Below are 25,251 nucleotides of genomic sequence, written 5' to 3'. Positions count from 1 at the left end.
AGTCATCTGAACATGATTGGTTGGCTGAGTTATTTTGGCTACCATGGCTCAAGAAGCAAATACAAAACTTTAGATAATACCAAGAGATAAGTTTTGGTTTGGCTTATTCAACAGTGATGAAGACTGTTCAGCTCTGCGATGTTTCAGAAGAAACAGAAGATGAGGTGCTGTTGGCATGAAAACTTGTGGGAACGACATCAACCTGTAACAAAGTGGTCAAACAACTGGTAAAAACACGCCACAGAGATGCCCATGAGCCTCAAACTCAACCCCAAATTTCGACTCAGCGTTGGCAGACGGCGAGTGCGAATGTGTCGAACTGCGAATATGAAGCAGGGTGTTGCTGAGAAAGAGCAGCTCAGCTCAGCCTGGTCGAGGTAAAGACTGGAAAGAAAACAGAGGCAACCGTGGATGAAAGTGAAAAACGCTTCTTGGCCACGATGTGCACACAATCGAATACAATCGGACATTTCAAAATCAAATTGCGTCTGTCGAACTCCAGCCGGGCTGCTCAATCACAAACACCAGTGGAGATCAAGCCACCGTGGACCTCGTGCCAAAGTGCTTTTTAAGCTGGTTTGATGTCGTTCCCAGTTTACATGAATCACAGGTGTCATGTTTTGTTTTGCAGTTGGCACAGCGATAAACCAATCACAGAAATAAGAAACATACAGCATGAGCACATTGGTTTGTTTGAAGGAGGCTTTTTGGAATTGGTCTACGGCATCGTCTTCTAATTTACAGAACCTGGTAGATTTCTAGAGACTTTCGTAAGGAATTGATCTTACCTTTAGTAGGTCCTGTTTTCGATCCAGCCGCTGTACTTGGAGCTTTAGGTAATGTAAATACTTCCTGTTACTGCACATACTGTTAATGCTAAGTGATAAAGCTTTCTAATGGCCAAACGTTGGAGGGTTGGTGGTTCGATCCCCAACTCTGGCTGTGTGTTGAAGTGTCCTTCGGGCAAGATACTGAACCAAAAGCTTCGTTCGTTTGCTTTGGTTTTGAAGCGCTGCATCGCTCTTGGTGAACAGGTCAGCCCCTTGCATGGCAGCCGTCACCGGGCTGGATAGGTGAATGTGGCAAAAGTCGATTTACCACATTTGAGCTTTTATTTTGAAGGCACTGAATTTATAGACTGCTACCATCACTCCAGTGCACGAGAACAGGTTGATATGACTGGATATTTTATGGTTATTGTTCTGTTCATTCTTGTCAGTGTATCAGGTTTTTCCAGTCATCTTCTGTGAAACTCTAGTATTTCCTAGCCCACCTCAAGCATGTAGCCTTTGTTTTTCCTGCTCATACGTGTTTAGAAACTGCTCCTTGTCCTCTGAGGCCACTACAAGACAGCCTTCTTTTGACAGGACTTCTGCTAATTGGAGTTTTGTGTTCTTTATTGTTCAATTTCTTGCTTTTCTAACTCTCGGGGAACTAAGCTTGTCATACTGACCCTCTGACGGTGCGGTCGCCTTGTGTCTGCTTGATGGTGTTTCTGTAAAGTACCACCCACTTAGAAACCTTAAGTCCAGCCAAGATCTGACGCCGAGAAAGACCCACTTTCACTCACCTGCTGAATCCCCAAACTTTCCGATTATGTCCAGGTTTGCGTGACAATATAGGAGTTTTTTTTATGCGGTCTCAGATCTGAGTATTAAGCACGTTTCTTAACAAACTCCCACCTTTTCGTGCTACACTGAAGTCGCTCTGTCTGTTTTATAATATGTCAGTCGCATCAGCTGAACCGCAGCGACATTTAGTGTCGGAGCAGCTGTTTCGGTGACAAATAACGTAGAAAGTCGTGCTAAGGAGCCATTTGAGGGCGGGAGAAAAATATGAGTGGAACTCTTTGAGCTTGCCATCGTACACACACACGCTCACAAACACTGAGCGCACACACACACACACACACACACACACACACACACACACACACACACACACACACACACACACACATAAAAACAGTATTTACACTCAAGCTGTCCATCATCAATAGAGTCAGAGTGTACTTGGCTGGCAAATTGATGACCACAGTTGATTTCTATTATATGTGGGCACAGCTACTCGGCACAGTCACCGATCCACATTCGCTCAGAGACATTGTGTGAGTGTGTGTGCTTGTGTGTGTGTGTGTGTGTGTGTTTGTAGCTCCTTAACACTGTCCAGAGAGTGTTTGGTGGTGCAGTGCAAACATACCTGTGGCTTCCTGGCTTGGCGCTCTAACCTCTCGCTGTTTTCACTGCTGACTCGTCTTTTTTCTCGTCATTGTTGTCTCTCTTTGTGTATTTTTAGGAAATACCTCCGCATGTCTCCATCCATCCCTCACTGCGCTGTAAACACGGCTGCACCGAAGGGGCGCTTGGCTTCCTTTTGACAGCGTCGACCGCCGCGCATTTATTGTGACTGATGGCAGCATAAATATAATGAAATTCAATCCAAGTCCTGCGGCGTGGCTATATTTGTATATATCTGTGTGTGTGTGTGTGTGTGCTTAGAGTTCACTAGCATACATTGACTTTTTGCCACTCTCTCTAAACACACACACACACACACACACACACACACCGTTTTTGCCCACTCGGCACTTCTGCCGCTCCAGGAATTTTTCCCCCCTGCTCCAAATTGTCGGAACGTTTTTAGGATTCCTCCGCTTCTTTGGAAACGGAGAGAGTTTGGGATTCCAGCTCTCGTTCTCCCTCAGGCGACACGGTGTGTGTGTCTGTTTGTGTGTGTGTGTGTGTGTAGGTTGAATTCCAGGCACAGATAATTTACTGATTTGGTTGGAATGTGTTTGTTACCCACAGGGAGCTGGAGTCAAACACACTTAATGCACTAAAACACACTTGAACACAGATTCCTCTTCGTCATCCCGCAGCTGAGAGAAACTTATCGATGTGTGTTTGACCTCTTTGAACCTTTTTTAAATGGGTCTTTTTTTCGGTCCCCTGCCGGCCCTGTTCAGACCCGGTGTTACCATCCGACCTGAGCGATCTGATCACAAGTGGACAGCTTTGAGTACAAGTGCGAACACGCCCGAGAGACCATTGAAGACGCATTAGAGATCCGGTTACTCGGTACACATTCAGAGGTGGTCTTGGCAGAGGAGGAAGAGAGAAAGAAGAAACCGATCCAACCATTGAACTACTACCGTCAATATCACCAGACTCCCTTTACAAATCATGCGATTTTGAGAGTTTTTGTGTGAGGAGAAACTTGGCTTTCCTTGTAAAGTGTCAGTTTGTCGCAGCATTGCTGTACCGACCAGCCTGCTTCTGCATCTACTGTAAAGTGTGTCCTACCTGCTAATATTTACAGCGAAATTTTCTTTTAATCATTTACACTAATGTATGTGAAACATTTTTGTCAAATTATACAAATACAGTCCGCAATAGCTGATATAGACGATGTCCTTGTTGGCCGTGGAGAAAGTGCCCAGACAGACCCCAGAAGATCAACCAATTGTGTATGTTGTGTAGTTGGGAGAAACTTCATAAACCTTGTGAGATGCCTCTTCTCACCGTCTCCTGACCGTGTTTCTTATTCTGTATGTGTCTCCCGTCTGCGTGTTGTCAGAGTCTAACAGCATCTGGACTCAACCGGGCCTCAGTTCATCTTTTTGTGCAGCTTCTAGGAAAAAAAAAAGAAAACCCCTTTAGAAACTCTGTTGAAAATTTGTCTGGGTTTCTTCACCAAACATCACCCACATTTCAAACATAACAAAACCGATAGTATGTCAGAGATTTTGTAAGTGGCTCTGATTAGCTCCATCAAACATTTGTTTTGACAGGAAATTTGAGCTCAATTCAGACTTAACAGCCTGCTGGCTTTCTTTATGCCTCGTTGGCCGAGCAGAGGTGGTAATTTTATGACTATTTAAAGTCTGCTGAGGACGAGGGTGGGTGAATATATCAAAAACTGCATGGCTTATATCATGACAGGTGACGAATAGGTCTTAAAAGTCTTTGATTTAGATATTTTATTAATTTGAGGACAGTTTCTTTGCTTCTTTTGAGTCTTAAGGTTATTTATTTTCAAGCTGCGGGTCTTATCAGGAGATTTGAGGCAACGTTAGACTTCTAATGATCCCGACAGCTCATAACATGGTAATGTACTCATTTGAACTGGCTGGCATTTAGAGAATTTTTCCAAATGGAGAGATTGGCAGGCTGAGAAATTTCACTTAAACTGTTTGTACTGGCGTTCAGACGCAGCAGATCATGGCGAGGAGTGGAATAAATCGCTTCTGCACAGTCACTGATTCTCTGTCTTTCTCTTTGTTTATGTCTCTGTGTGTGTGTGTGTGTGTGTGTGTGTGTGTGTGTGTGTGTGTGTGTGTGTGTGTGTGTCCACAGCTCCACGGAGGTAGACGATATGATCCGCAAGTCGACAAACCTGCTGTTGACCAGAACCCTCAGCCACTGTCTGCAGTACGCCATTAAGAAGAAGAATGTCGGGCTGGCAGAGGTAGTGTGTGTGTGTGTGTGTGTGTGTGTGTGTGTGTGTGTGTGTGTGTGTGTGTGTGTGTGTGTGTGTGTGTGTGTGTGTGTGTGTGTGTGTGTGTGTGTGTGTGTGTGTGTGTGTGTGTGTGTGTGTGTGTGTGTGTGTGTGTGTGTGTGTGTGTCAATGTGTAAAAATATGACGCTTGTGATAATCTCTCTCAGAGGAAACCAGCTAATGCCGTTTGCACAACTCTCTCAGATTGGTCATTTTCCACCTTTCCAGCTCATTACCTCTCACAAAAACAGACATTTCCTCTTTTTCTCAACCTGCTGCTGCTGTTGTTGTTGTTGTTGTCATGATAACTATGCAGAACGGTTAACTGCGATACCAAGTGGTGATTTTTATTTTCCACTTCCACGTGCTGTTTGTTTCCATGCTCCACGATCGGCCTGGAGACCAAACATCATTAATTTTCACAGGAACAGGGCGTAACGATGCGAGAGGGTGTTGTGGAAAATCCCGCATGTATGCGTTCTTTTATTAAAGAAGCTCGATTAATAGTCAGAAACTGAAAAGATAAAGAGCAGAATATTAAAAACAAATGTTCGACGGAGGCTCATAAAAGTGTCGGTGGATTGATTATAGTAGAAAATAAACTTTTATGTGCTTTTATTATATATTTTCCAACAAATAAATAAGTGAAATCTATAATTAGGGTTAAGGAATTTCTCACATTTTGTGAGAAGATGACAGAAAAGGTCCCAGACACAAAAAGCTCTGTTTAACTTTTTGTGTCCTCTGTTTGTGTCCAGCTGGTGCAGGTGATCATAAACACCACCCACCTGGAGCAGAGCTGCCACTTCCTGGAGGAGTTCATATCAAACATCACTAACGTCCCGCCTGACACAGTAAACGCTACCAAGCTGTACGGGACCTCCACCTTTAAGGTACGCCCAAGAAACTCCTTCTATTCTTCTGTCTTCTATTTTTGTTCTGGTTACATTAACAGCAGTAAAAGTAATGAATGCGACAGGGATACATTATTCATTAAACGTGTACTGTATCTTGCAGGACGCTCGTCACGCGGCCGAGGCGGAGATCTACACCAGCCTGAACGCCAAGATCGACCAGTTCCTGCAGCTGGCTGATTACGATTGGATGGCCGCGGTGCAGGGAGGCGGGACTCTGGACACCAGCGACTACCTGATCGACCTGATCGCCTTTCTGAAGAGCACCTTCAGCGTGTTCACCAACCTGCCTGTTAGTACGCACACGCACACACACACACACACACACACACACACACACACACACATACACTAAAAAAACTTAATTTTTAACAGCACTTTTTCAAAACAGAATTAAAAAGTGTTTTACAAGGAATAAAGTAAATACAGATAATAAATACTCAACCTAAATTTAAACAAGCAGTCATACATACAGTCATATATATACATACATTTATATATATGTGTGTGTGTGTGTGTGTGTGTGTGTGTGTGTGTGTGTGTGTGTTATATAAGCTCCCGCACCAGTCTGTCTGGATGTAAGCGTGAGACATCACAGGGCAGGACAATCTGCTTTAGTTCGTTAGAGTATCGGCTTGTTACGGGTTAGATCGTTAACATGGGGCTCGTTAAGCTCATTAAAGGGTGAGCGGGTCGGGTCAGCAGCACCAGATTACACAGCGGCTCAGGCTATTGACTCCACAGCCCGGCTGTAATGACATTATACACTCTGTCAGGATGATACAGCCACGAACAGTGGAGAGTGTAGACAATTAGTAATTATGACTTTTCTGAGTAATGATATCAACTTTCATCTTTGAGCTCACTACACTAAAATCTTATTTTGTTCCATAGTGAATAGAGGTAGAAAGGTGGCAGGGTCCGCCACATATAAACAAAGTAAAACAGTGTGAAAGTGTGAAAAAAAATCAGCCAGTGAAGATCTTAAAATCTCTTCCCCAAAACTACAGCGTGCACCTTTAAATAAATAAAGTAACGGGTGAATACTTAGTGCTCCTCAGTCAGTGTAGATCTCCCCTCTTAACTTCTATGTGTTGATAATGTTATGTCCTGTGCGCGCAATCAATATATGCTGGTCAGTGTGACCCTGATGTTGACTCTGGACTAAAGGTTTTCTACAAAAGTATCAAGCAGCAAACTGGACGGAGGCCTGAGCTTCCACAAGTGTTTTTCTAACCGCATCACTTTTAATGAGTGAGGTTAACGTTTCCTCGAAACAAACCGGGAACTCCCAGATCGGTAATAAATCTAGAAATCTGAATTATTTTGCCTCGTGTTGTTAACTCGGGTTCCTGCAGAAGTAACAGCATTTTAAAGTCTCTATTTCGATCTTTTGCCAACTATTCATTTCTGTCTTTAAGTTTTAATGTACACAAAGACACATAATCCGTGTTCCCACACACGGGTTAGTTTTTAAGATGATCTGCACACGCAGATTTGGTCAACGCGGGTCACCGGGCCACAAGGCCACACACACAAGGTGGTCGAGCTAAGTGTTTTCCAGCACTTCTAAGAAGCTTTTCCTTCACCCCCACGAGCCCCGGACATGACCCCGTCACACACACTTTAAGACACACACACACACACGCATCCACACAGTGCGGGGGCCTCCTAAGTAGATCAGATGCTATGGATCTGAAAAGCTGGGTGGTATGACCCTCTGAAACAAGAGGTGATCGTATAAAAGAGTCCAGTTACACAGAAATGAATAAGATACTGTTGAAGAGAGTTGATGGATGCAAGAATAAAAGACTACTTAAACTATTGTTGCTGCAGGTGTCAGTACCGCTGCTTCTGCTTCTTAAAAAGACCTGATTCAAGACTGACCCGAGGATACATCCAATAATTCATTTTCAACAACAGAAAGAGAGACCAAATCTGAATAGACCAGAGGATAAATAGACCTGATTTAAAAAGCACCGTAAAGTACCAAACGGTAAACGCCAACACAGACTGTTGCCGTTGCCCGTTGTCGCTCTGAAGGCAGAGACGTACATCTTTGTCTTTGTCTCTGGACCACTTATCTGTAACTTAGCTGCGTTAAGCCTTAGAGGCTTGAAACAAGGTTAGCTCGAGAGATATACAGAGGAAGCTAAGATAAGAAAACACACACCACAACTGCACAAATGAAAGAAACACACCAACAGAGGTCAGCAGAAAAGAAACACTGCTGCCACTGATGTAGGTGTCTTGAGTTCACCAACCTGGACAGGTTTAATAAGAAACGAAACAAAGGAGTCGTAATGCACATCGAGCATCAACAAACATCTTTTCATTTTGTCTCCCACGTTACAAACGACAAAAATCTCTTGTCTCGTGGCAACTCTGAGGGGACGCCACTTCAAATCTGACCTGTGGCGTCTTGCTGCATGTCACTCACCCTCTCTCTCATCCCCTTCCCTGTCACTCTTCAGCTGTACTGTGAGAATAAAGCCATGAAAAGGCCAAAAGAATAATAATTATAATAAAAAGAAAAAGATCACAGTTTTACGATGGTACAGCGCTCGTTGAAGACCGTCAGCCATCGGAGCGTCCATCGCTCCGACCCTGGCGTGCTCTAGAGGTCGACCCATAGAGGCTTTTTAAAGGTCGATATAATAACAATTGTCACTTATTTTTGAGCTATTATTTTCCCTCAAACTCATTAATTCCAGTTGAGAAGCCTGATATTATAATTTAGGAAACAGAACTGGTCTACATTCTCCAAAGAAAGGTGACTCCTCTGCTTGTCGTGTAGGATCCTGAACGGGTTAGCGCTCAAGCCAACCGGCCACTATCAGATTCATGTTCGGACCACACAGGTTGACCTTAGTTCACTCTGACTGATATCAGAACTTGGAAGTGGAGCTGGGGGTTGTCGGTGCTAACTTGACCTACATTTGCAGGTGTTTGCATAAATGAAAACAGTCCTCGAGGCTCATCACATCACTGATAAGACGACATTAAGCATTGTGGTTTTAGTACCGCTTCAACTACAGCGTCAAAAATTGACAAGATCTACATCTAGTTCGTAAAATCAAACCTCCACAAGTTAAAAGAGGAGAATCCAGTATGTTTCAGTTGAACTCAAGTTGAAGACAACTGAGGAAAATGTGTGCAGGCTCCAGCTCAGTCAACAGGGGGTTGAGGTCGGAGGAGGGTTGAGGTGGAAGACAGATATTGGAGAGGGACCAAGAATACAGGAATAAGTGATTTTTACGACTGTGAAAAAAATAAAACCTGAGATGTTGTGTAACTACCAGTAAACACACTGAAACCCAACATGCACAGATCGCTGACCCGTCAGTCTCACCGTGACGCAGCAACATTCTTGTTACAGTCTGTGTGTTTTCTGCTTATGCGGGTGTTTAACAGCTCTGCATGTAACAAGCTGGAAGCAGCCGTGCGCTGAGAAAAAGCTGAGCAGGCTCACATTTCTTAAACACCTTCGGAGACGCACATATCCAGTCGCCTCAGTTCTCACCGGAGAGGAAAATGTTGCCCTTATCCAAGAGCTAATACGACCGCTCAGAGTTTAGTGTTAGCTAAATACTCGTAATCGAATTGAGCTCGAATTTAAAGATGGAGCGATGAAGGCATGAAAAGGGCCTCCGGAGTGAAAACAATCATGTGAAAATCAAAAAAGGAAATTCTGGACTCTCCTCTGACCATCGTGCTCCAATTTTCTGCCTTATAAGCTCCTTGATCAGACGTCTGCCGTGCACGGAGAAGGCTTGGCGGCCGCCGCTCCTCTGTGTGCTTACCGAGTTCTCCACGGTGCTTCGGCACGTCGCAACAAATTGCCAGATAAAACCAGATTAGCATCATCTCAAGGGCCTTTGTGCAATAAATACTTTGCGCACAGAGGTAGAAAAAGCTGCCAGTGACCTTGCAGTAATTTTATTTCCATGCAGCCGTTAAAGTCCTTCAGTTCCCCTTCAACTTTCTCATGCCTCCCATTAATAACAGAGTTTTACTCTTCTGCCATCCGCTAAATGTTCCCGGTTTATGTTTCTCACCGTAGGGAACGCCCGTAGAACACGCGACCTTACCGGTGAGTATCTGGGTTGTTACGTAACGGAGTGATGTGTACCAAACCCCCCTGACTGACCTTGTTAACCCCTTCAACTTTGACCCTGAATCCCCACCTGAGAGTTCACCAAACCAAGCATGTGAGATGGAAAACGGGGAGTGATGCACGTTTGCCTGATTCTGTGTTCATGTGTCCCAACCAGGGAGGGAAATCGAAATTAAGTCTGATTTTAAAAACTGTATTAATCCACTTGTTGCACTGCACAAAAACACATTTCCAGCCCTGGTGTCTGTCAGATTAAATGTGGTTTTAATTCCCTGAAGTGAACTTGCTTGCTCTGGCCCTTTTTTTTTTTTTTTTGTGTGTGTGTGTGTGTGTCAAGGTTACATTCGTAGAGAAAACACTCCCAAAAATGCACCGAAACCAAAGTGCAGACTTCATTTTTGTGGTGTTTCTTGAGTGACGTGAACAAATACCTGCCATAACGCAGCAATCTGTAAATTGTTCCACAAGGCTCGACCCTGATCCGCTCCCATGACGGACAAGCACACGAGTGGAATCTCATTTTCAAGTCGTGAATCAGAAAAGAGACCTGTAACCTTCAGACTCATCACCATTCTTTCCCGTCGCAGACGTAGTGGAAGCAGCGCTGAGCCGGGGTGTCGCACGTCAGCGTCGTATTTTTTCGCTGTGATCCCACCTCTTGACTTTTGGCTGCCCTGACTTGCTGCTCCTGTGACTGACAGCTTTCTGGATGGACACGGAGCATATTATACACCGTGTCCAATCCCTTCCAGGAGTTGTGAATCAGTGCGTTATGGCGTTGTGAAGCAGTGACTTATCGTGCTGCTGTGTTTCTAACTCGGCCTGCTTCTAGCATTATTGGACCGAAGGTGAATTCAGCTGGGAGTGCTTCAAAAACAAACCGCGTCCAAAGTGGGAGGCGTTGTTTTGGTGGAGATGCACAATCGATCTGTTATTACACTGAACGCAATCACATATGAGGTTCTGATTGTTCTAACAAATGAGTCAACAGGACTTTTATTTGAATTTCTTGATTCAGACAAGATCTTAAAAAGCTTCAGATGTGGAAACATCCCCAGCAAAATATGTTGAACTGAACACTCATTGTGTTTATGCGACCTGTTTTCAGTATTTGTACATAACTTGTCGTTGTCAATAATGATTGTGAGTGCAGCTAACTGATCAGGACTGCTGGAGTTTTGTATTTAACCGCACACAGATGGATGAATTTACCCTGAGATTACAATGTGTTTAAATGAGACCACAAACACTCAGATTTTTGTCTTGTTGCATTAAGTTCGCCGCATTAAAACAAAGATTTGTCAGGATCAGGTGGAAGCTGCATTAGACTTGTTTAACTCTTGGTTTCAATTCTTCAGGCTGCACTAATCAATACTTTTAAGGCCTAGTCCACACATGCATGGGTATTAAAAACAAAACTCTGTCCACGTGAATACGCAGGCGCACCAAAGCAACAGGTGGTGATATAACCTCCACCGTTAAGCCACGTTGGCCAGTCAGAAGCCTGTCAAACAAAGGAGACGAGCCAAAATAACCCAGGGTTTCCTGTCTACACATAAACACTGAAAACGCTGTTTACGTGTGTACAGAAGGCCAAAACACATCAGCACAACACAACAGCTTTGTTTTAAGAAATACCCGTGTTTGTGTGTACAGGGCCTCGTACTAACAATAGATCAGAAGACTGTGATGCTGTTAAAAAGGGTCAAACCCACAGATATTCATCACCTGCCTCTGCAGTACCTCTTGGCTAAATGGAGCATTTTAGTGTCTTTTAGCTTTTTGTTTTTGTTTTTCCGGCACTGTAACTTTTGGTTTACTCTCACCGCTCTCGTCACAGTGTTTTCAGCCTCAACACGGTGTAGTTTTCAACAAAAACCTCCAAGAAAAGATGTATTAGGCGTCGACCGGTGTGGCTTTTTCAGTTCCGACACTGATTATTAGAAATCAAGACGACTGAAAACTTAAGTACAATTCACTCAAGTACTGTTCTTAGTTACAATGTTAAGGTACTTCACTTGAGTATTTCCATTTTCTGCTACTTATACCTCCTCTCCACTACATTTATTTGATAAATTTAGTTACTTTCTACTCTGCAGTTTCAGATTATTCAGTGTTGATAGGCTGTTAATTGTGAGGCAATAAACATTTACGTTGCTCTGTGTTGCAAGACTTCTGCCATACAAACTTTTACTATCATTCAGCTGTCTACTTCCTGTTGCTACTGCGCCTGATTGACCCTAAAGCTAAACAAAGTAAAGTTGGAAAAAAACTTATTAAGTTCAACCAAATATGTTCAGTATTCTTTGTTTTTGTATTTTTAGCTCTGGTTTGGTCTCCACCAGCTGGTGAGAAGAATAACGTTCCAACTTCTTCATCAGCTCATCACTTCCTTTGCCTCAACAATACTCTAAAAGTTCTAAAAAAACGAAACAAAGAGGGTTAAAAAAGGTTTAAAGGCTGTGAGGAGCTATCAGAGACTGCCTCAACATCGTATGTCGCCATTGAATTTGATAGAAATATCAAAAATACTGGTTAATGTAGCTTTTAATGTCTAAACTGTCAGTTTCAGCTCCTCAACATTGAGACGGACACATATTTCACTGTCAGTCTCCTCCGTCTGCATTCCTGCCATCACTCCTCCTTTTCCTTCCTCTCCCCTCATTTAAACTCCTGTTTCTTGATTGTTCACCTTCATCCCCGCCCGACTCCCCCAGCCTCGTCCTCGTCCTCGTCCTCTCCCCTCCACCTCGCCTGCTTTCTTTTCGTCTCCTGTCTATTTGTTCAGCCGTTAGCAGCTGAGGAGCTTTTAATGAGCTCTTTGATGAACGTCTCTCGTTAGCTGGAAGGAGGGATGTGAGGTGGAGGTTAGGAGGGTTGTAGAAGAGAGGGAGTGAGGGTGGAGGAGAAGCTTCACTTGATTCTGTGTCCTTTCTTTGTCTCCCCTTCACTTCCTTTCACCTTTGTTCCCTCTTCTTGTTTCCCATCTGCTGTCACTTCACCGCTCCATCCCTCCATCGTCCTCGTCTCTTCTTCCTGTCCTTCCATCGCTCTCTGCTGCCGTCCATGTTCACCTCTTCTGCTTTTGAATCCGTCTCCGTCCTTTCCTAACCTTTAGCGTCCTTGTGCTTGGTTTTATTTCCTTTCTATAGTTTCTTTTCTTTTCTCACCTTTACTTTTATTTCCTTTCCTTTCAACTGCTCACTTGTCATTTTCTTCTTTCTTTTCCTAGTTTGCCCTTTCCTCACCTTTCTTTTCCTTTTCTTGACCCAACCTCCCTCTGTTTTCTTTTCTCATCTTTACTCCAAATTAATTTTTGTCCCTCACCTTTTCTTCTCCTTTCTTTACTCCCCTTCTTTCTGTCCTTTCCTTTGTTTTCCTTCCTCTCCTTTCATTTTCTCATACTTCCTTTCAGGTCAAATCCTTTCCTTGTCATTCTTCTTTCCTATCATTTTCCTTTCTCAACCTTGCCTTTCCTCTCCTTTCTTTCTTTCCTCTCCTTTCTTCTCTCTGTCTTGCCTCCTCTCCCTCCCTCCCTCCCTCCCTCCAGTGTGCCTCAGGCTAATGGTTCCCAGTTGTCTGTATTGAACTCTGAAACGACACCACTCCTGTCAGACGGACCTACCTGTGTGTTTGTGTGTGTGTCAGTCAGCCCGGGTTCACGACATGTAAATACAATTAGCCTATTTCACGCTCAATCTCAGCCTATGATAACTGACCCCTGGGGTTGTATGCTGTATGTGAGTGTGTGTGTGTGTGTGTGTGAGGCCGGCGTCGTACTGGAGGATATCCGGCCGGTCGTAGGTGTGTGTTTCTGGGACATATGTGCTCGCACGTGTGCTCCGTGTGTGTAATTTGATTTCCCTTTGAGGTGAGCGCTGCTGCCTGTTGAATGAGCCGCTGCTCCAGACTCTTTCCTGACGTTTCACTCACAGCTACAATGGGATCTTTCTGCCGCTGTCGTGTTTGTTATATAAGATTAGATGAATTTTATGGATCTCCGAGGGGGAAACCAGTTTATTACAGCGGCGCGGCGGGTCGAACTGCCGCCTGGGGAACAAACACAGGAAATTGCATTAAAGTATGTCACTTAAATAGCGAAAATTACTTAATGAAATTGTTTCTTGATGAAAGCCAATCGATTAAACTAATGTGCCTAGTTATGTGCTTTCAAAATTTGGACAGATTAAGTTCATTTTTATTAGTACATTGTCTGGATTTGGTCTTCCAGGAAAAAGGAAACATTTTCCAGAATCTTTACAAAATGAATCACGTTGTTTATCATCTTGTTTAATTCATCATATCTTTGTTTGAAGTGGTGTTTTTCCAGCTGTACTGGAGACCAGACTGTAAACCTCTGGTGAAGTTAAGATTAGGGTTATCTACTTGCTTCTTGTTTGTCATTATGAAAACAAAGTTTGGACGTGATTAACTACTGTAGAAGTTGAGCGAGGGGTCAATATGTTAGCAGGCCGGGAACAAGCTACTGCATCAGACACAATACTTCTCCTTTGTCTTTACTGTGCTGGTTATTCTGCACTGGCGTTAATTTAGTGACAAGCTAGCGAGCTTCCTAACTGCGAAGCCACTTTTACACAGCGATCGTGCTACACTGCTGCCAGGACGACACTTTTTTATGCTTAACAATGATCTTATTTAAAGATGGTATTTGGCATGTGTCATGTAACATGTGAGCACCAGTCGGTCACAGCTTCTTTAGATTCTGTCTTCATGGTGCTGTTTATTTCACCCGCCTGTCAGGGTTGTAAATCATTTCATACATTAGTTGAAGACGTAGGAAAAATGTAGTTAACCGTGTAGTTTATTCAAAAGACATCAACTCCTGTCTCGTTAATGTCTGCAAAAGTCTGCGTTCCTGAAAAGGGTAAGAACTTTCACGATTAATCGATGAGTCTTTTAGTCTATAAAATGTCTAAACATTGAGGAAAAAGCCCACAGTGACGTCCTCAGATTTCTTCTTTTGTCCAAAACCCAAAGACTCAGAAGAAGACGCAGCAAATTGTTACTTTACAGAAGCTGGAAGCAGCAAATGTTTTGAGATTTTTGTTTGAAATATGATTGAAAAGATGAATCTGTTGTCAAAAATCAATTGACTAATCATTGCAGCTCCGTCAAATGGTTATTTTGTCAAAATAGTGGAAATTTCTGTCAACCAACTAATTGATCTCTGGCTCTGGTTCTGAGAAGATCCACTTGTTGTAGCAATCCCATTGGAATTAACTGATTTTGCCTCACATTTTACTGTTTTAAATGCTGCTTGACTTCATAATTTTCTTAGAAAAGTCATTAAAAATAAACCTTATGGGGGTATTTCTTTATCCGTTGACCCAATCTATGTTTGTTCCTGTATTTTTAACAGCGAGTTTTAAAGTTTTAAATCAAATTCAAGTGCTTTTCGTGCTAAAACACAATGAACCGCTTTGAATCAAGTCAAACTCTCATGTTGATCATTTGTTCAGTGCGGAGGAAGGCGACGTACACAACCAGAGTAACACAGTCACATATGTGCGATTAGAGCTGTGTAAACACACAGTGCAATTATATGATTATAACAGATTCACACCAACACTTAGCGCACAATTATACACGTGTTTGTCTGATTGTGTGTATATTTGCACACGGCGGGTGTAAACAGGCGTGTCCGCTCTCATTGTGTGATAAATGAAGGTATTTAAATATGCAGGGCTGGAATAGAAAGCTCTGCTGTTTGTGTGTGTGTGTGTGTGTGTGTGTGTGTGTGTGTGTGTGTGTGTGTGTGTGTGTGTGTGTGTGTGTGTGTGTGTGTGTGTGTGTGTGTGTGTGTGTGTGTGTGTGTGTGTGTGTGTGTGTGTGTGTGTGTGTGTGTGTGTGTGTGTGTGTGTGAGCCAGACGCATCAAAGTCACGTCAGGATTAATTAGCGTAATCAGGCGCTGCAGTAAAACATGCACTTCCTTTTTGCTTTTTACTTATTTTTAGTAGCGAGGGGCAGAAAGAAAGAAAGTTGTGTTTCCTTGTGATCTCTACATGTTGTGAAATCCGTGTTAATGGAGTTCAGGACGAGGAAATGAAATAATAATGGAAGTGAAATTGAGTTATTTCATCATTAGGAGCAAAACAAAACAGTTTTCTCGCGGTGGATTTGTTTAATTTCACCCCGTGCTTTCAGTTTCTTCCCCCCGCAGCACTCCCGAGCTGAACTTCTTTCAAGCTTTGCCTCGTTTTTTCAGCCCGTCGTCCCCTTTTCATCTCTTTTGCTTCATTCGCCTGGAATGCAGACGTCGGGGTCAAGATGGAGGCCGCGGCCAGTCGCTGAGATTGCACACACACACACACACACACACACACGTCTGCTCGTACACACACACAGTCGCGCAAACACATGTTTTGGTTTCTGTATTAATGCGTTGTCATGTACTTCCTCATCCGCTGCTTTTATTCTTATTATGCTACTTCATCATTCTGACTGCACCTGAACGCAGCACACTATATTAACGCTGACTCTGTGTGTGTTTGTGTGTGTGTGTGTGTGTGTGTGTGTGTGTGTGTGTGTTTTCATACAATAAAAAATTATGGCGATTAAGCGCACATGAACTCTGATTACCCCCGTGTGTGTGTGCATCAATTAATGTGTGAGTTTCAGCGTTGCGTGCGTCAGACGGTGCACTTTTCTTTCGTCCGTGCTTGCGTGAGTTGTCGGAGGGGTTTAGTTGGGTTTAAGGTTCTGCTGATCCGGTCCGGTGTGCGAGCTTCAACCGGTTTGATTTTGTGCTGACCGACTGGACCAGCAGCATGTTGCTAGTTAGCAGGAGCCTGGGGATAGCCGATTAGCTCAGCTCCAGTACTGATTCATGAAAGGTTTTCTTCTTCTAAACACTCAACCTGTACAGGAAGTGATGCTCTTTACGTTTCTGGTTAGAACAAAGAGAAATGTGAAGAAGAACCAGGAAGTGAAAAGTGCGTCTTTGTCTCCCAGGAAGAGACGAAATATGTAAAAGACCTGACCCTCCTCTTCCTCTCTGTTCCTCTCTCTCAGGGTAAAGTGGCGCAGACGGCCTGCATGTCGGCCTGTAAACACATCTCCACCTCCCTGATGCAGCTGCTGCTCGACCCGGAGGTCAGACAGATCTCCATGGGAGCTCTGCACCAGATCCACGCCGACGTCAAGGAGTGCGAGAGTGAGTGTCGACATCAGCGTCCTCCCCTCCGTTTGTCCTCCTGCTCAACCCCATCAGTGTTTCATTTACTGTAACTTCACCCTTTTCTTTATCTCCGTCGTTCACTCCTCCCTCAGTTCTTCCTTTTATTCCCTTTTCTGCTCTTTGAATCTCTTTTTCTTTACTTTCTGTTTTTCTTCTACTTTTTCTTTCCTTTCCTTTCATATTTTGTCCAAATCTCAGTCCTCTCCACACACACAGACACTCACAGTTACGCTCACATCCAAAAATTTAGACTTAAAGTCAGAAAGTGTATTTAAGCTTTGATGCAGTGTAACCAATTACATTTACTCAAGTATTGTCCTGTACTTGTACTCTACTTAGTATTTATAGTCAGAAAGATGCTGAATATGGTTGAACCGGATGACTGAGATGAATTTGATGAATGTAAATATATGTAATATTTTACTTTTGGTACTTAAGTACCTTTATTATGAGATACTTTTACTCAAGTACTATATTTGTGGGTGACTTTCACTTTTACTAAAGTAATATTTTAACAGGATGTCTTTACTTTATTCAACACTGTATTCAAGTATATTTATTTGTATGTAAAATTATGGCACAAATTGAACGATGTGGATTTAGGAAATGCATCAGACCAAGAGCTGCTTTTAAAATAAGCTTGCCATGTGTGCAGTTTGCATTTGAAAGCGCAGGGGGCGCTATGGATCAACCGGTCACACAGTGAGAGGAGAGCATCTCTTATAACTTCTGAAGATCTTCACTGTTTCTTCTCTTATCGCTCTTTTTCTTTTCCTTCCTTCACCTCTCCTCTTCCCACTCTCGCCACCATCTTTTCCCCTCTCCATCCCTCCATCCCTCCTTCGCATCCGATTCCTCACCGCCTTTTTCCTCTTCCTCCCTCCTCATCCATCCCTCCATACCTCCCCCTTCCTCCCCCAGTTTGGCTTGTTTTTTGACAGAGCACTCGCAGATAAAGGAGGGGGGAGGAATGAAAGAGCGCGAGGCGTCGCTGGCTCAGTTTTTACATGATCAAGGTTCTTAGAGTCACAGCGCGGGTCGCACGGTGTGTGTTTGTGTGTGCGTGTTTGTGATGTGATGTGCGGTGACATCCGTGCAGTGCTGCGGAGGGGTTAGGAGGTTACAGAGTTACTTATTCAGGGCAGACGGAGGCCTCGGGTGGAGGAGGGGGCGAGGGTACAGAGAAGAAGAGGGACGGATGAGATGGAAAGAGGCGAAAAATTTGAGGGATGTGAAGAATTCAAAAGGGTGGAGGGACAGACGGAGGAGGAAACCGCAAGACGGAGCGAGGAGGTGGGGGTGGGAAAGAGGGATTAAGTTTAAAAGGGGGGAAAAGGATGAATGGAAGATAGAAGAGAAAGCAGAGAGAGGAACAGGAACAAGGGATTAACGAGAAGGGGTGAAATGAAAAGTGCAAGGTGGACGGATAGATGAAAGGGGAGGATGGGACGGAGGGATTAAAATAAGTATATGAAATGAAATAAAGTATTTTAAATGATAATAAAATAAACAAGAGCGGTGGATTCAGTTTGAGGCAGGTGAATAGAGAAATGGAAAGTAAGACGAAGAGAGCGAAAGAGGGAATATGGACAGACAGGAGGCATATAAAAGAGGGAAAGGAAGAAATAAATGAAAAAAACATGCACATGAATAGAAAAAGAAAAAACAGGCTAATAAAAGACTGTAGAGAGACTGAAAATTAATAAAGGAACAAGAGGTTTAAAGGAAAAAAGCAAACTTGGGACGGATTAGATGAAAAAAAGAGGGTAATATAGAAGAGCGGAGCAGAATGGGATGAAAGAGGTCGAGGAACAAGAGGGCTGAGAAAATGGGATTAAACAAAAAAAAGGGTGTGAAATTAAAAATGAAATGAAAGTACACAAGAAAGAAAGAGGAGAGCAAGATACATGGATGAGAGGAGGGATTAGAGGGAAATTAATGGAGGAGGAAGTAAAAGAGAGGACAAGACGGAGGAATTGGAGATTAAATGAAAGGAGGTGACGGGGGAGAGTGAGAGTGGAGGTGTTTCATTCATTCAACCGTTAAAGGTAGAAAACAGCCAAACATATCCGGTCTGATTGTGGCCGTTTGAGAGGTGGATGGTTGATCTCTCTCTGACCTGATCCCAGTCGTTTTTGAGCTGAAACGTAACCAAACCTGTGACAGATCAGGAGACGCTCCCACGGATCGTTTTTAAAGTCCAGAAGACGTTTTTTGTCGTTAAGATTGGTGGAAAGTTGCGTAATGAATGGCACGAAGATGGAAAAGGACAAAGTAAGGAGGAGAACGGTGAAGAATAAAGAGTGAAGTGAGGGTGAAAATGAGCAGTTAGCATGTGGAGGTTTGGTTTGGAGAACGGGAGTGAAGGTTAGTTTAGCCGATAGCTTCACTGTTCGTGTGTGTCTGTCTGTGTGTGTGTGTGTGTGTGTGTGTGTGTGTGTGTGTGTGTCTCACGGGGGTCACTGAAGATGGCAGGCGTGTAATCAGTGCGGTGGTGTGTATGGCCTTGTGTTTATGTGTGTGTGTGTGTGTGTCCTGAGGTGAAAAAGAGATTAGCTACAGGCCTGCTCTCCCTCTCTCAGAGCGGCACTCCTCTTTTCTCTCGTTCCCTCGCTCAGAATACCAGTCGGCTTGTTTACGGGGGCCAACTGACGCCAAGACCCCAGCTCACACTCCGTACGACCCCGACGCACACACACGCACACACACACACACACAACACACGCACACACAGGCATCACCCCGAGTTCAAAATCCAACAGTCCTCGACTGTTCTCAAACATGCGGGCGAAGCGCTGTACAAACAACAAATAAACACACACACACACACACACTTGACCGGCTCTCACACACACACACACTCAGCACAACCTACATTTAAACACACCACAAAACCTTTGCTTTTTCACACACACACACACACACACACTCTTTCTCTTTCTCAACAAGACCCGGCGACATGACTCTAACACCCTGCCCTCCCCTTTCCCTGCCCTCCTCCCCCCCTTCCTCCCTCCCTCCTCCTCCCCAGGCTGTCATTTGTCTGCCAATCTATCCCGATGCATAGCGAATCCGACCAGGTCTTTTATTATTCCGTTTTTCACCCTCTTCTTTTTCCTCCTCCTCCTCTCTTCCCTCTCTCCGGGGGTGGACTGGGGGGGGGCGGGTTTGTATTTTCCCACAGGTTTTGCCAGAGCCGGCCCGGTCGCAGGCTTCCAGGGTGACACGTTGCTTCTGGCCTTCAGTGACTTGAGACAAGTAGGTCTTTGTCTCCCTCGTGGTCCTCTCTCCTTCGTTTTCTTCTTTCTCTGTTTTTTTTCTCTTCTCTCCACTATCTTTTTTCTACCTCCTCCTCCTCCTCCTCCTCCTCCCCACCCCGCGTCCTTTTCATCCTTCCTCCCATCTTCCCTCACACCCCCCTCAAGACGTCCTCCTCCTCCAACGCTTTCTTCTCCTCGTCTTCCTCCTTCATTTGGTTTTCTGATTTTTCTCGTTTTGTCTTTTACTTATTTATTTATTTCCACAACAATCCTCATCTGCATCTCACGCCTCTCGCATCCTCACAAGTCTGACGAAGAAAGTTTCACCACTTAAAACTCGTTATCAACAATCAAACTCATGTTATTTCTAATATGATGAAAAACTGGGAAAAACATCTGTATGTACTCACTTTGATGAGTACGGCTACATCTAATGCAATTAATCAATTAGTCTATAAAATGTCAAAAAACAAAAAATGTGAAAAATGATTATCACAGTTTCCCTGAACCCAAAGACATTTCATTTACTGTCAAAACCTAGAAAGGAAAGCAGCAAATCATCACATTCAGGAAGCTGAAACCAGCAAATGTTTGACCAAAACGATTAATCGAGTATCAAAATAGTTTGAAGACTCGTTTTCTTTCGACCGACTACTCGATTAATTGACTAATTGTTACAGCTCGAAGGGCCCAGACACACCCGACTAAAATCAAAAGAACTGGCTGTATTGACAAAAAGTTGCACATCGACGGGGTCCACCAACGGTCCAACATGCTCAGCTGGCCAAGAAGCTGCTGACAAAGGCCGACTGGTGCCACCGATGAAGGACACACCACAGAAACTAGACGACCAGCGACGGCCCGGCTGACCGTTACATATAGTCTCACTAGTTTAATCGAACTGTAACACTTCAGTAGCTCTGATATCTTGTCAAACACTCGTCCAACGTTGACGAGGTCAGACTGTTGCGGTAAATCTACACTTCAGCTCAGGATGACTTCACCACCCTTTACGGGCCGACCTGGGTCCTCGGGCCTGATATTGAGAAACGTTTGAGTTCAGGAAGTCGACCCGTCTCTGCGCTGGGAGCGTCTTGTTTTTGGGGTCCTGGGAAAAACGGAGCAGAACCAGCCGGAGGAGGGACAGAACTGGACGTCTCCGCTGTGTTCTGGAGAATACAGGATGTTGGGCGGTGTGTGTGTGTGTGTGCGTGTGTGTGCGTGTGTGTGTCTGTGTGTGTGTGTGTGTGCACTCTGTATTTCGACTTTTTTTTTTTTTTACGAAAAAGCGTTTGGCAGGCGAGTGCGTACGTGCGTGAAAGCGCGTGCGAGCGAACTTGCCATCGATGTTTTCGAGCGTTTTCTTTTCTGGAGAGACTTCGGTGCGTGTTTGTGTGTCCGTCATCGCCGTTGAGTGTGTGTGTGTGTGTGTCATCGTTGTGAATGTGTGAACCAGGGCGGAGAGCCCAAGCGAAAGTTGTGTGTGGCTTTCTGGCTTCGCTGTGTGTGTGTGTTTGTTTGAAAGTGAGTGTGTGTGAAACTGAGCGTAGAGCGCTCGTGTGTGTGTGTGTGTCCGTTTGTGTGTCATCGCAGTGAATGTGTGAAACAGGGCGGAGAGCGAGTCAGAGTTTGTGTGTCTGCCCGTCTTTGATGCATGTGTGTGTGTGTGTGTGTGTGTGTGTGTGTGTGTGTGTGTTTGTCATAGTTGTTGTGGAGTGTGTGAAAGTGGGTGGAAAAGTGTGTGTCTATTTTTGTGTGTGTGTGTGCGTGTGTGTGTGCGTGACAGCGGATGACGGATGGGCCGGCAGGACGGAGCAGGGGACGATGAATGAGGTGACAGACAGAGACGGATAGCCCTTTATCCCTCCGTCACAATCCCTCTTTCTCTCTCCCTCTCTTCTCTTTCTCCGCCTGTCGGGATGATGCAGTGCCTCTTGTTCTCTCGCTCGGAGGAGGAGAAGGAAGGGGGGAAGATGGGGAGAAGGAGAAAAGAAAAAAATTGCATTCATCCGGCATCGATGTTTACTTCAAACCCTCCTCCTCCTCCTCCTCCTCCTCCACTCTTTTCCCACTTTTGCTCCCCATCTTCCTCCCCGTTTCCATCCCCTCCTCCCTTTTGGCCGATCAGAATCAGTCGACTCCATCGCTCCTTTCGGAGTTATTCAGCCTCCTTTTGCTTCTTTTATTTCTATTGTTTTTATTTCCATTGTAAAGAACTCCTCCCCGCCCCCCGATACTCGCCTTCGTACGTCATCTCTGTTGCGTACACATCTGCCCCGGCGCATCTTTTTGTGTGTGCGTGACATCCGCATTCTTTCAGGTAAATTTGTCATCTTCGTCGCGTCGACATGCGTGCTCATATGTGATGCTGTTGGAGTGTGTGTGTGTGTGTGTGTGTGTGTCTTTGTGTGTGACCCGGTGGTGAATGGTCGATAAATCACGCTGACGGGGCCGTTTGTTGTGTGGTCGGGTCCCGGTGTTCTGGAAGGTTCCGGGGTCCTGGGACAGGGCTGAGACAGGAGTTCCCCCAGGACACACACGCACATTCACACATTCACACATTCACACACACACGCTTTTCGGTGGACACACACAGCGCGCGGAGTGAGATGAAAACGTGGTTTGTCTCCCGAGGTGGTTTAAAACGCAGCATGTACAGAATCGAGAGCAACGACGTCAGCGAGATGTTTATTTATTGTGTTTATTGTGACGTTCTCACCTTGTTTACGTCGTTTTCACGCTCAAAGTTGCACAACAAAACATAAAGAGCTGCAACAAGTAGTCAGTTGAAAATTAATTGCCAGTTGTTCGGATAATTAATCAATATTTTACGCTGTTTTTGGTGGTTCCAGCTTCTTAAATGTGAGGATTCGCTTTTTATTTTTGTCATTTATGATAGCAAATGAAAAGTCTTTTGGATTTTAGACATTTTTCACAAGTTTTGAAGTGCTGCAGGTGACTTAACTTAATTATTTTAATTGTTGATTTATCTGTCGATTGTTTTCTCGAAGTATAAAATGTCAGACAATAGTGAAAAATGTTTCCCAAAGCTCAGGAGGAAGTCCTCAGATGTCTTGTTTTGTCTGCAACCCAAAGATATTCAATCACGTAAAATAATTGTTAGTTGTAGCCTTAATACTGTAAACACAATAGTGTTAGGTGTTTTGATACAGAACCTGAGTTTTCACACTTTTTTTCTAAACCTTACTTTGAAAAAAAGGACAAAAATGTTAAATTCATCAGTGTTTGATTTCATCACAGCCATAAAAGATCCTCACCCCAAAACAAACACAGCCTGAAATTAGCTAAAAATATCTGATCAGACAAATCAGGAAATAAGACAAAGAATCGATGTCGTCTCTTGGTGCTGTGACAGTTTTTGAACACCCAGTGCTGCAGACACAAACCGCTCACTGCCCGCAAAGTATTCAGCTTCCATACCAGCTCTGAATATCAAACTGTGTCTCCTTCAGCAGAGGCTGAACTTCTTTCCATTTGGCCTCTCGTTGCTTTAACAGATGGGAAAGTTCTCAAGTTCCTATTGCATGAGATAAACATAGCAGCGTCCCAAATCCATACCAATACTGTGAAGTATACCGTTTATTAGCCTGCAGGGTACACAGCTTTTTGTCCTTTAATACTTTTGTTTTGCTTTGAAATGCTGCTGTCAGCCTAAAAAGTGGCATTTTAATACTTCATATTTTTGTTAGAGCTGTTCAGAAATGTTATATTTCATGTGTAACTACCCTTTTTATTTTCCTTTGCATGTCACTGAGTTGTTAGACAGTAACGTCCATCAGCACACCTCAAAAATCTGCCAGAACGACTCTGATGATTCAACCCTATTGGCCCAAATACAAGACGATGCTTTCATTAGAGATATTGCATTTGAAAACGTCGGGGTTGTGTATTGACTCGACATCTACATATTCACTTCTACATTCTTGGTTGTCGAGCCTTAATGTTGCGAGGCTTGTTTTGAAAGTGGTTCGTATCTTCGATCTCCTTCCAAAGACAGATGTTGGAAAAGGGAAGTTGTCTTGTAATGGAGGGTTTTTTTGGTCCGATGCAGCGCCGAGAAACACAATCTACAATCCACTGAAGTCTATTCACTGCCAGTTAAAACCGTACAGAGGCGGCAGTCAACAAACCTGCCAGCATGTTTGGCAATTTCTCTCACCCCTAACAAGTTCCCAAAAACCTTTTTAAAGGAGATGCAGCTCATTCCAGCCTCAAACATCTACACATTGTACCAGAATGACTACACGCATAAACAAAGCAGAAATCAGTGCTTTTGGACCTCACTGTGTCCAACTTCATGGACTCACAGTCTCTGTCAGAACTGTCTGTTCAGTTTGGCTACAGACTTGATCTCCTGTTTATGTTGAGCTCCAACATCAGACGTCTCGTCTCCAAAATCCTTTTCTGTAGTCTCTACCTCAGAAGATAGCCAGAGCATTTCTAAAAAGTGAAACCACTGGATATTTTAGGGAGACCTCTGGACGATGTCCATCCATGTTTGCGGCGACAAAAAACAGGTATTTCATTGTCAAAACATGATCTTTTCCTGAACATAACTAAGTGTTTTTTGTGCCTAAACCTAACCAGAGCATGAGCACAGCGTTATGACAGGAGAACAAATGAAAATTGAGCCGAAGCAAACTTAAACCGAAACATAAAGAAACAGGTTTTAACTTATCTGTGGTTTTACAGAAATGTTCTTTGCCAGTATTCTGGTCTGGTTTGTGAAAGTTTAGTTTTAGTGATGTGAAGAAAATGCACGACTGCAAATAACTCAAAGTCTCACCAAGTTTATTTGTCTAAGTTCGAGTCAGAGTATCTCATTACACTTAATAAAAGACACAACTATGGCACTCAGTAGAGTGCATACCTCCTCCAAGGCCCAACAGCCCCCTTGAATTGAATCATGCCTGATCCAATATCAAAGAAAACATAATTGAATTGGCTAAATCCAGATTTTTTTGTCATTCAGATCTGCATCAAATTGTACTCGTTCATAGATACAAGCCACCTAAATATGACTATCATCAACATTCACGCATCATTCCCTGAGAAATTATCCAAAATGCAGAAAGATCTTCAATCAGCCAACAAACTAACAAATCTTTAAAATGACATTTCCTCCTCTGTAGATGTCACCATCACCGTGTGCTCTCTACATTTAACTGAATGCACCTATTAAAGACAACACACCCGTGGTCCAGTCACCCTGTTGTCACACTGCACTTTCTCCTGGTTCCTC

General features: G+C 43.9%; 1 protein-coding gene across 4 annotated transcripts in view; it reads left to right on the top strand.

Annotated features, from left to right (window-relative positions):
* Positions 1-25,251, top strand: part of exoc6b (exocyst complex component 6B) — an 85,558-nt gene that overhangs the window by 37,658 nt on the left and 22,649 nt on the right. For 2 of the 4 annotated variants that reach the window (XM_084344331.1, XM_084344332.1), the window contains exons 16-21: positions 4,356-4,467; positions 5,256-5,390; positions 5,515-5,703; positions 9,475-9,504; positions 16,563-16,704; positions 19,913-19,986. In XM_084344331.1, coding sequence (XP_084200457.1) covers positions 4,356-4,467; positions 5,256-5,390; positions 5,515-5,703; positions 9,475-9,504; positions 16,563-16,704; positions 19,913-19,986 — 682 coding nt within the window. The remainder of the gene's footprint in view (positions 1-4,355; positions 4,468-5,255; positions 5,391-5,514; positions 5,704-9,474; positions 9,505-16,562; positions 16,705-19,912; positions 19,987-25,251) is intronic. The other 2 variants (XR_014621453.1, XM_084344333.1) reach the window with 2 other exon arrangements.

This window comes from Pagrus pagrus (assembly GCF_965226575.1).
Source record: "Pagrus pagrus genome assembly, chromosome: 22".
Classification (NCBI taxonomy): Eukaryota; Metazoa; Chordata; class Actinopteri; order Spariformes; family Sparidae; genus Pagrus; species Pagrus pagrus.
Note: the sequence above shows the minus strand (reverse complement) of the source record. Positions and strands in the feature narration are given on the sequence as shown.